Genomic DNA, 12,548 nt, shown 5'->3' on the forward strand with positions numbered 1-12,548 from the left:
GATGGCGGATATACATCTCAGGCTGCAAGCTCCAGAAAATGTAAACGCCATCTTTATGCACTTTAGTTTTCTGTCTGCTTCTTGAAAACATGACTCATAGGTGTTTAAAAGCCTGTCAGACACCTTGCAGGAAAGGGAATATACTGATTTCACTCCAAGAAAATCACCTTTTTCAATTTTTTTCAAGCACATTTCTGTAGGTGGTGAGAGAGAACCAGAATTCCATTCCATGTTTAAATATAAAGCAGTCCAGCTGCTGCCCCGTCTACCCACTAGAGGAAGAGAGAGAGTAACTAAGTTTCTGCCGCAATGTATAGAAATAAATGTATTGAAATCCCAGTGACGCTTCGGCTATGCCTGGCATAGTGGAGAACTCCTTAAGATTAGCTGCGATCGCATTTCCCTCACCACCCTGGCTTTCCCAGATCAGTTTGTAAACACACTTCATTCATTTAGAATGAAAGCGCACACCTCAGTTAGCGAGTCAGCTTGCTGACTGCATGCATTTGATTTGAAATAACATGACTACCCCTTGTTGTTAATGCAGAACTCATTGGATTTGGCTCAAAGAGGTTGGAGCTTGGTGACCCCTATTTGTTACTTTTTCCCTCAGATATATATGAACAATGAATTTGTATTCTAAAGCGTGCCTTGATGAGCAGTGTGTACCTTTTCTTGTGTCTGTTTTCAAGGCTTTCCTCCCTCATTATGTTTCTGGCTTCAAGTGTGCTTTTAAAATTCATCCCTTCCAAAAAGTCAATCTATACATTAAAAATTACTCCTCTTTTCTGTAGAACGTCCTCATCTTCACCTAGAGTGGACACGGTGAGATGGTTTTGTTCCTCCTAAGCAAGCCCCGACAGGCCCATGACACTGGCTACTGCTGTAACTGTACATTTCTATACATAATTGATGACCTGGGCCCCCACAGACTGCACCAGTACACCGCAGTGTACATTACCATACAGCTTGGGGTGGGGGCAGGTCTTTGAATTGTCCATTTCTGAATAGAAATAACTCCTTGCTAACAAAAACTCCAGAAGACTAAGTTTACTGTAGTAATAAATGGCCTTCAGAGCACAGTGAACTCAGCAGCATGGGAAGCTGGTCAGGCTTGCCATCAAGCCAACTTCCTTACCCCATCTTACACTCCTTCAGCGGTTGGTATAATACCACACACACATAAAAAGGTTTTGGGCCAAAGAAAGCTAAATTCCAGACTGCGCCATTGGAAGTATTCTCCAATCTAATTACCCTTTTAAATTTAATTTATAGAAGCTAAGAAGGCTATTAAGTAGGACTGGTTATTTTTTCATGAATGTCTTGCATGAAAGTCAGTGTTGTTTCCAGTCCTATTACTCCCTGTGGCCTGTCAGGAGTGCACTCTCTAGTCTATCCCTGCTGTTTCCTCCCCACATCCCTTCCATTCCTGCCCCAGGCCATTTCCTGGCACCTCCCATCTCTACCTGCCATGGCCATCCAGAGTCATTGCAGCCTAAGGTTAGCAAGTTAGGAGTCACTCCTTCCCTGTCAGACACCCTGCCTGTCTGAGTGAGTCTCCATTGTCCCCAGCATCTAGCCTTCTCATTTCTTGGCCCTCCACTTGTTGATACTTGGCTCAGGGTAGAAACTAAATGCCCCACACCGTGGTATTTCCCTGGCATCTATCATGTGTCCACTGTAGCACAGGTGTCCTGTAATTATCATTGAGTAAAACTACAAAAACCCTGTGAATAGGAGATCAAATTTTGACTCTAGAAATAGTCATTTTTAAATAAGATGATAAATTGTTAGGATTTATAGTTATTCTAGACTCTTGGTTTGCTGTTCCTGTAGTAGGGTATATTCTGGTTATTAGTAGACAGCCTTTCTAGTGCACAGGAAGCCCTGACTAAGATCCCAGCTGTGGTGGCACACCTGCACGATCCCACCATTTGGGAGGTACAGACAAGAAGCCCATACATCCAAGGTCATCTTTGACTTCATAGCAAGAAATACACACAGCTGGAAGTTGTAATTCTGATACAAAGGGGGCCTGCTAGTATTTCATGATGAGATTTTAAACTCTTTCATTTAATTCCTTTTTCAACATAATAATTTCACAGCGGAGAGTTTCTGAAAGTCTTCACTATGTTCTACTGAATATTTATGTAGGTTGATAATTTGGTATAGCCAGGGGAAACAGCTTCTGGCTTTGTTTTATCCTCATCTCTTGGACTACCCTTTACACTTAGATATCAGACAGAATGCACACCTAAGATAGCCTTCGTATAAAATCACTGTTTGTTCAAGTTGTTTTTAAATACTGTTTAATTTTACAACATATTATACCATTTAAGCATTAAAAGCAGCATGCTTATTAAGCCTTCAGTTTGCAAATTTCTTCTTAAAGTTTGTAAACTAATCATTGATTCTAGGAAAAATAATTTTGAATTCCAAACGTGTCAATGGAGGCTGAGTCCATATATTTTTAATCTATAAGAGAAAGAGATATAGTATAGAGTTGTAGGTTTGAGATTTATCAAATCCTGACTTCAAAAATCAATGTTTCTCTTGAGCAAATTAGCTACCCTCTGTGGGCAATGGCTTCTAAGTTCGTAAGTGCATCATCTCTTGCCTTGGCTCAAAACTGATTCCGCCTGCAGAGTGTGTAGTGGCTTGCAAGTATGTTAGCAAGTGTACCTAGAGACCGAAAACTCGGTTGAGGACACTGAGATAGATGGCTCCATTGTCAAGTGCTTACTGTGCAAGCATGGAAGGCCTGTCTTTAGATCTCAGCTCACATAAAACTCTAGGCATGGTGACATACAGCTGTGAGCCCAGTGCTGGGAGCTGCAAACACGAGATGACCCTAGAGCTTGTTGGCCTGCTAGTCTTGCCTGGAGAGATGGCTGAGAGGTTGAGAGCATTTGATCTTGGAGAGGACCAGGGTTTGATTCCCAGCACCCACATGGTGGTTCACAACTGTCTGTAACTCCAGTTCCAGGAGATCCAGTGCCCTCTTCTGGCCTTTGTGGGCATAGTGTACATACATGATGCAGGGAAAACACTAAAAAACATAAGATTCTTTAAAATTCTCCACAGAAAGGTGGAGAGTGGTAAAGTAAGTTATCCAACATTGACCTCTGACTTCTACACACACACACACACACACACACACACACACACACACGACTGCACAGAAAACAACCCTTGATTGAGATAGTAGTATTCTGCTTTAGGCATATTCCTAAGAACAGAAAATATTAGATGGAGCACAAATAAGCTTAGTCCCTCATGAACTGGCCCAGGATGAAGCCAAACAAAAATGGTGCCTTCATTGCTCTGCATGGAGCTCAAACCCAGGGCCTGTGTATAGGCAAGCACTTTAGCACCAAGTGGTATCCCCCACACACGAAAAAGTGGAAGGCTGCAAGTGTGCTTCATGCAAATGGAGAGAGACACATAGCACACCAGCATATTCAGCAGGAAGAGATACTGGAAAGCTACCACTGACGGAAGCCCGGGCAGGAGCAGCTGTCGGAAATGGACCCAGCACCCAGAGCTAGCATGTGCAGAGACCTATAAGGATGGGAGAGGTGGACATAGGCAGGGAGGTAGGAGCAGATTATGCAGATGTGGTAGCACTCTTTAATGACATTTAAATGTGGAGGCTGGGTTGTAGTCTCCTAGAGTTTAAGCTCCCAGAGAAAGACAGGGAAACAGTCCATTTGAGATACAGCACCGAACACCGGCTGAATAATAGCATGCACCATCACCATCGTCCACTCCAGAGCCTCTCTGTTCCCTCTTCTGCCTGGATTGCCCCACCTACTACAATAGCAAATCCAAAGCACCCGACCTGTAGCACTGCCCTGTACCCGCCATAATGCTCCTCCCCCAAGCTCCTAATCACAGCCCATTGTGAGAAAAGGTTCATGCCAGCACTCAGGAAATCATACCGAGATGCGAGGAAACCCTTTTGCTTATGTTTGCTGAGGGCCAGAGAGCATGGTTTATATGGGTTTTATCTGTCTGCACTTGCCATATTTGAAACAAAAACTGGTGAGAAGTGCTTTCCCCCATATGCATCTGGCAAATCTGTTTCCTCACAGGCTTGGCATCAAGTCAGCTGGAGTCTGCTCCCTTGCTGTAATAGCTGCTGCAGGATCGCATCTCAAAGCTTCCAGAGAGCACTGTTCTCTGATGAGACAATGGAAAGGGAAAGCAAACCCAGAGATGGCTACTCTGCTGCTATCTTGAAGGTCCTGCCCAATCCCTCTGGCCTTCAAACCAAGGTCACTGTTTAAGCCAAACCTCTACTCTGAGGGAGAAGGCGGGTTGCAGAAGTAGGTGAGAGAACAGGGACCGCAGACAGTAAATGAGCTAAAGATTCTAGATGGTTCTTAGTGCCCGCAGAAACACCTGTGTATAGACACTACACCATTGGAAATACCCGAAACACCATCTATTTACCTTTGGTGCTGAGGTAAGGCTAATCCCCCATTCAAGCTAACTGATTCCCTCTGTGACCTGCTCCTGGTCACTGGCTTTCTGTGACACACAGCCTCAGTGTTTATCTTTCAAGCCCTGCCTGTAGCTAATGTGAGGATTGTCCTCTCTGTGGTCTCCAGAAGTTCAGGAATGACAGGACTTTGTTATTTTCGTAGGTTGCAAGGAAGCTGTTCTGTGTGATGCATGGCTTACAGATGAACTTGGCGGCTTTCCCCGACAGACTTGAAAGACAGCATTCCTAGACATGACTTTTGTTACGTTTGTTAAAAATATCATACTTGTGCCTGTAATACTAAGCTTCATCCTCATTGTTAATGTGGATAAATTTTACCCTTTAAAAACTTACACTATCAAAAAAACCAAAAACCAAAAACCAAAAGACAAAAAAGCCTTACACTATCATATGTCTCTGTACATTCAATACTAAGTGCTTTAGTTTTGAGGTTTGTGAACTCTGTTACCTCCCACGTCACTAGTAGCATTTGTTCTTTAAGGAGGGGCCTGCATATGTGATAGAACATTGTGGACAGATGACAAGTTGCTATTATACCTTTATTTGACCTGAGTTATCTTGAGATTTGTCACTTGTAGGTAAACGGTTAGGGACAGGAGGGCCGAGTTGGATCAGTGGGTAGTCCACAGCAGATAGCCTGTGTTTATCTGAGTTCGAGTGTATATATTGTCCATATCTTTATCTCCTTACCTGCCGCCTTATTCCTACTTTTACCTTGATGAGCTGGCAGCTGCATTCAAACGAGCAACTCAGCAGCAAGTAGTCACATCTGGGGGAGCCGTCACATCTGGGGGAGCAGAGGGCACAGTGCAGGACTTCAGTGTGAACCCTGATGGAAGAAGCTTTCTAGGAGAAATTCTTTGGGAAAAATAGATAATTAGTGACTTGCTTTAGTCCTAAATGTAGATGTTTTAGTCTTAAATGAAAAGTATCTTTAAAGTAAAATTTAAAAGGGTTGATGAAGAAACATGCTTCAAAAATGCATTCAATATGTGAAAAAAAAACTTTTAAGGACATAGGAATTAGGACGAGGGATTAGAAATGAGAGTGTGTCTTCCCGAAAGAGTTCTTTTGAACTTGTTTCAGTATTGTGCTGCTTTTATGAGCGTGGCATTGGACGATGCACAAAATATTTGATGTGCACTTATATGCACAGAACCAACGGTAACAATTTGTCTAGCACAGAACTTTCTGGTATTGCTTTGCCCTGGAAGGTCCCACAGTGCCACCTAGTGCCATGGGTTTCCTTTGCATTGTTTTATAAATTTAAAAAGTCCACTGCTCAAATTTTTATAGAATGAGTCACGAAAGCAAATATGTGGATTAAGCAAGATTATAAACGCAATGATACGAGGATCTTGGTTGTATAAAAAAATCTGTTATGTAGATTTCCTGACTTAAGAAATGGTTATTATGGGGCCTAGCAAACACAGAAGTGGATGCTCACAGTCAGCTAATGGATGGATCACAGGGCTCCCAATGGAGGAGCTAGAGAAAGTACCCAAGGAGCTAAAGGGATCTGCAACCCTATAGGTGGAACAACATTATGAACTAACCAGTACCCCGGAGCTCTTGACTCTAGCTGCATATGTATCAAAAGATGGCCTAGTCGACCATCACTGGAAAGAGAGGCCCATTGGACTTGCAAACTTTATATGCCCCAGTACAGGGGAACGCCAGGGCCAAAAAGGGGGAGTGGGTGGGTAGGGGAGTGGGGGTGGGTGGGTATGGGGGACTTTTGGTATAGCATTGGAAATGTAAATATGCTAAATACCTAATAAAAATGGAAAAAAAGAGACTTACACCCTTGATAATTCAAATTAAAAAAAAAAAGAAATGGTTATTATTCCAGCTCACATCAGGAAACTGTCGACGAGTGTTGCATTGTGTGTAGACTGATGGAGTTACTGTGGGCTCTGTCCAGGGTAAATGCCTTCCCCCTTTTATTGTTTGTCCCTCTGTAAGCAGTTAAAGGCCATATTCCCAGGCTGCTTCTGAAGTTCACTAACCAACAGTGTATACCACAGAGCCTACCAATTTCAGGGAAAACCATATGTTCACTTTTTATATTAGAATTGAGAGGACTCAGAGAGGAGTGAAGTGACTTCTGTGTATAAAACATAAGTCGAATAGAAGAATACTCTTTGGGGAGAAGAGCACTAAGAAACGCAATTGAGAAAGGACAGGCAAAGTTCCGGGCAGTCCGGATGATATGATGGCCGGAAGACAGCCTGGGTCATTCGCTACCCGATGGCGGGAGGTCGGGATGGGTGGATACTGATGTGCTGTTTGTCATTGGAAGGACTCATTAAAAACAATCTCATGATTTAGTGGAGTACTAGAAAATCCTGCTTATCATCCTTTTAAATTTTCTGTACAATTAATTTTTTCCTAATGAGATCCCTGTGCTATTTTGTGCAAGGAAAGCATTTCAGTTTTTCCTTATGATAGCCATCCATATTGAAAACACTAATTTTCTAATCAAGAGACCATTGTTAGGAGATGGGTAACCATGTGCCTTGTAAGTTCTTCCTTTTAGAAAACTATATGTTGTGTATGTAGGGGGAGTGTTACTACTTAGCATATAAACTACAAGAATGGAGAGAATTTTGTCAATCTGTATCCTTAACTTCTAGAATAGTGTCTGTCACATTGTAAGCACCCAAAAAGAAATCAGGCAATTAAAGGTTTATCCCGCAAGTGTGCAGACCAGCATTGGGACTCCCCAGGACACACATAAAAGCTAAGCAGGCATGGTGGCTGTCTAGAATCCCAGCACAAAGGTGGGAAACACAGACAGGTGATCCCAGGATGCACTGGCTCGTGGAGCAGCCAAAATCTGTGAGCCTCTGGTCAGCCACAGTCCCTGCTTCAGTAAGAAGCAGCACACATGCACATGGACACATACATCCATGTACATGGTACCACCCATGTATGAACATACATGCATACCCACATGCATCTGAACACTTAGCACATCACATATACTAAAAAAGAAAGAAAGATAGTTGTTGAATGAAGGAGGAAATGAGAACATGCAACATTGTATAGCTGCAGCACAACACAGTCATGAGAAAGTATATGGTGGGATTTTACTTAGGTTGCCTACGTAACTGTAGCTGCAGTTATGTCCTTATGCCTGCTGCCATTAACACATGAGCACTGATAAGAAATAATTCCTGGGCTGGAGAGATGGCTCAGTAGTTAAGAGCACTGACTGCTCTTTCTGAGGTCCTGAGTTCAAATCCAAGCAACAACATGGTGGTTCACAACCATACATAATGAGATCCGACGCCTTCTTCTAGTGTGTCTGAAGACAGCTACAGTGTACTTAGACATAATAATAAATAAAATCTTTGGGCCAGAGCAAGCGGTGCTGGCCAGAGCGAGCAAGACCTGAAATTCAATTCCCAGCCACATGATGGCTCACAACCATTTATAGCTATAGTGTTCTCATATACATAAAATAAAATAAATAAATCTTAAAAAAAAGAATTAATTCTGATTTCATAATATCAAAAACGGTCATATATGTTTCAAATGTTTGAACGTGTTCAGTTTTTCTGTCTCTCTTTTTTGTTATTCTTACTGAAAACATATTCCCCTGAGCCTCACTTACAGATCGGGCACACAAATTCAGTCACACTAGGTAATAAGAGCAGTGTTCTGTTTCCTTTTATATTTCAGTTACTGATAACTGTCGTTTGAACTGATGTCGGCTGTGGCTGAAAGTCTTGGAGTTGTAATTACATTGATCATCATGCTAATTGTTCATTAGGTATACTCGCTTCCTAATAAGTTCAATTCTATAAGTGGTATTTTATAGCTGCCTGGCAGGAGAAATCAGTTTATAAGCTGGAGCTATATTGTTTTACTCTAAATGGCTCATGGTTCTTACTGATGTGATGTGCATAGACTTGAAGTTGTTGGACGGTAGATTTTGGGTGTTTTGTTTTGTTTTGTTTTGTTTTGTTTTGTTTTTTAACTGTCAAAGTGTGTAGAAGTTGCCCTCTACTGGGGAAGTAGGAAAATTATATTGACATAGATTTTTTTCAGTTTCTGTAAAGACCTAGTTTTAAGCATGTTTGCAATTTTTCTACATCTCTAACTTGCTGTGGTAACATCAGCCCTCGGAAGGCGGAAGCTGAAATACTGTTGAATTTGAAGGCCCCCTCAGCTCTGTAGGAAGATCTTGCCTTAAAATCCTAACAACAGTAACAAGAGCAGATGGGACCAGGGAGCAGACTCCCCGGATGAAAGTGCTCGCTTTGCAAGGCTGGCATCCTGAGTGTCACCCCTGGGTCCACATCCGGGCAAGGCCAGGCACAGTGTGCGTGTCTGTGACCCCAGCACTTCTACCAAAATAAGGAGGCCAAGCCAGGAGAAGTAGCTTACCTGGACATATATAAACATACACACACAACCAGTAAATATATGATGTGACTATAGATAGAGCTATTTCTGCTCCGAATTTTCTTTTCCTTATTTACAAAATCCACTAAGACTTTAGAGGTGATTGTATTGGGAAGAGTCTTAGCTGAAACATTAAGGGTAATTTGCTGTATATAATTATGCAAAATGAGTCATTGCTGTTTTTAACCATTTGCCTTCAGAGTGAAAGTCTAATACTTTAAAAGTTCTTTCCAGAACTTATTTGTGTTTTCTTAACTAACACAGTTAAGTTTGTGCCTGTTGACATGGTGTGTGTATGTGTGTGTGGTACGTTTGTGTGTATGGTGTTGGTGTGTATTGGGGGTATGTGCTGAGCAGGGTTCACTCATCCCACATTTGGAGGTCAGAGGACCACGTTGGGTGCTTTAAGACAGGATTTTGTTTGGCTTTCCTGTGGTTTGCTGCTGTGGATACCTGGCTAACTGGCCCCTGAGCTTCGCATCTAGCCTCAGGGAGCTCAGATTACAAAAGTGCTACTGTTCTGTACTTTCCATGGACTCTGGAGCGGTAAACCCAGCCCTGAGACTTCATGATAGATACTCTGCAGCCCCAACTGCTACGTGATCTTGTTCAACTCTTTATAACCCCTCACCCCTCCCTGCAAATGGTGTTTGGTAGTCATTGCTCTAAGTGCTCTGCTGGCCCAGTCTGCTTCCCTTCCTGTTTCCAGCCCAGCGAAGCTTAGGGCAGCACTAGCACTCACTGCTCCAGAGAGAATTTGCATCGGAGATCACTTCGAAGTTGATATTCCAGGGCTGTTGGTTTTTTTTTTTCCTTCTACCCACTGATATTTAATTTTAAATCATGTGCACTAAGTAGGGAGTGATTCTCAACTGTCATTGATGGTGGGAGGTAGGTAGGAAACTGACTTTGAAAAGACAGCCTGGTACCCGAACCCTCCCCTTTGTGTTGTGGGTAGGGAGGAAGAGTCAGGACCAGTGATGCTCACAGGAGGCGGGGATATTTTTTAGAGGCATTGGTTAATTCATCGCCTGTGGACTGGAACCTCTCAGAGTAAAAACGTTGTGGGTTTCTTTTCTCTGCTGGAGGGGTGATTCTGATAAGGAATATTGTAAAAACTGGAGTAAACCAGATGCATGATGCACGAGACAAAGCAGATGGCATGCAGTTGTCTCTGTTCAGCGTTGATCGGCACCCAGCACTGGAAGCAGAGTGTGTTGCCAGTTAGACACATCCAGAAGCAGTAGAGTAGCTTTGCCAAGCCCATTCATTTCACACGAACAGAGATCTCTTCTGTCTGTGTATATTAAAACTTTGGAGTAAATCTGAACAATAGTTTTAATTAAACTATTATTTTCAAAGCATTATTTAAAGAGAAGTCAATTTCAAGTTATCTAGAAGGCTGGACTGTTTTTATTTACTTCCTCCTCCTCCTCTTCCTCCTCTTCCTCCTCCTCATCTTTTCCTCTTCTTGGTCTCCTTTGCATCCAGAGGCCTGAATTAAATCCCTGGAGTCCACATTTCCCCCATTACCTTCTCTCTGTCCCTGTTGGCCATCACTCTGTCATAGCCACCACCTTGCACACATCTACCTTTTGTGAACTTTGTAGACATGTTCCTCCCTAGCTGTGTTAGCATCTGGGCTGTTTTGTTTTGCTTCATTTAAGAGGCAGGCGGGAGAGGGCACCTATTGTACGATTTAGTTCTCTTCAACAGTCTCTGTTTCAAGTCTATTGTAATGCCCCCATCTACCATTCCTGTTGCTTGGCGCGCGCGCGCGCGTGTGTGTGTGTGTGTGTGTGTGTGTGTGTGTGTGTGTGTGTGTAGCAATCATAAGTTTAGGCAAATGACCTTCCACTCTTCTGCATGTAGACTACTCCGTGTGTCCACCTGAGCACATGTGCACCATCAGAAACGAAGATTCGGGCATGGATATTGGTCCCCTTGCCCACTAGTTCTTGTGCATCTACTAACTACACCTGTAGTGGTGAGAGGTCTTCTTGGGGCTCAATTTCATGGTGTGTAAAAGGAGGTACCTGTCATGTCTAATGTCCTACATTCCGTAAATCCTCTGACAACTCTTACCCAGGATGCGAGACCAGGGCTTCCCATTCCACCCCATCCTGCCCTTTTAAATCTCTGTATAATTCTCTTTTCTATTTCTGTTTTCTTGTCTGTGAAAATGAAAGTCAGACAATACAATGTCATAAGTGTGTTTAAGGACTGCATGAGTTATGTGTATGAAAAGCATAAAGTAGCTTAGGATATGTACTTAAGCAAGTAGTCAACATATATCAGCTGACTCACTATTACTAATTTGAGAGTCTTAGCCAGCCATGGTGGCGCACGTCTTTAATCCCAGCACTTGGGGGGCAGAGGCAGGAGGATTTCTGAGTTTGAGGCCAGCCTGGTCTACAAAGTGAGTTCCAGGACAGCCAGAGCTATACAGAAACCCTGTCTCAAAAAGAAAAAAACAAACAAACAAGAGTCTTAAAGCACTTAAGATAGTGTCCTTCTCATTAGGTAGATATGCTGCTCTCTCAGAGAAGCATGTGTGGACACACATTCATTCATTCATCCATCCATTCACTGCTCTAGCAAAAAAAAAAAAGTGCCTAGCATCAGCCGGGCACTGTTCTTTTGTAAATGCCAATGATATGATTAGCAAATATATACGTAATTGTAATCCTCTAGGCCAGTGGGAATGCAGTTCCAGTGTTACGCCCGTGGTGTAAGAGGTTATTTAGTACGTTAAGTTACTCAAACTCCTTTTACAGGAGGCCTTCAGTGTACGAGTGTTTTATCCTTATATGTGAATGAAATTTGATTTGTGTCGCTGCTGTCTTACATGGTGAGTACACAGTCCTTTTCTCCTTTGTTCATTTTTTTTTCTGTCCCCTTTCTCCTGTTCCTTGAGCTCCGTGCTGACCTTTCAGCCATTACTGTGACTCTTGTCCTCCACAGTAGCCATTAGCCATGCTCTCTGTAAGCCTCTTGCTTCTCCTGTGCAAACTATTAGGTTACTGTCTTGGATTCTAAATGAAATAGTATGAAATGAAAAGCACTTAGCACAGTTCCTACTATATAATATTTCTCAGTAAATGCTGGCCTTTGGGTTCCTGATAGTATTTGCTACCCACTTGTGGTTTGTGTACAAATGTTCCCCATATGGCTCATAGTGTTGAGTGCTTAGTTGCCAAGGAGGTGTGGCTTTGTTTGAGGATGCCTAGCCCTGGGGGGGTGAAAGTTGAGGTTTCAAATGCTCAAACCAGGCCTGGTCTGCCCCTCTTCCTGCTGCCTGCCTATTCAGATGTAGATCTCTCAGCTCCTTTCCCCCTCCCCACTACTGTCTGCCTCCTTGTGGCCATACCTCCCAGCCTGATGATAAGGGACTAAACCTCTGGACCAGTCAAATGCTTTCCTTTTTAAGAGTAGCTGTGGTCAGTGTGTTTCCTAAAGCAAGAAGCTCCACAAGTTCCTACAGATGCTTTTCAGGCCAGGCAAGCTTTGGCAAACCACCAGGTCATAAGGAATCCACCTCTTGCCATTGAGAAACCAGGTTTGCCTATAGTATTTGCTGTGCTATGGGTGAGATGGAGAACTGTTCTCATTGTCCCCTGGAAAGCCA

General features: G+C 43.0%; 1 protein-coding gene across 13 annotated transcripts in view; it reads left to right on the plus strand.

The window, feature by feature from the left end:
- Slc10a7 (solute carrier family 10 (sodium/bile acid cotransporter family), member 7) overlaps positions 1-12,548 on the plus strand; it is a 224,690-nt gene that overhangs the window by 134,040 nt on the left and 78,102 nt on the right. The window contains exon 6 of one of the 13 annotated variants that reach the window (XM_006531491.3): positions 4,650-6,301. The exons of 11 other annotated variants lie outside the window; for them this stretch is intronic. In XM_006531491.3, coding sequence (XP_006531554.1) covers positions 4,650-4,736 — 87 coding nt within the window. In that variant the 3' untranslated portion in view covers positions 4,737-6,301. Of the gene's footprint in view, positions 1-4,649; positions 6,302-11,702; positions 11,772-12,548 lie in introns of those variants that run through there. One more of the 13 variants, XM_030243839.1, reaches the window with a different exon arrangement.

This window comes from Mus musculus, chromosome 8, assembly GCF_000001635.26.
Source record: "Mus musculus strain C57BL/6J chromosome 8, GRCm38.p6 C57BL/6J".
Classification (NCBI taxonomy): Eukaryota; Metazoa; Chordata; class Mammalia; order Rodentia; family Muridae; genus Mus; species Mus musculus.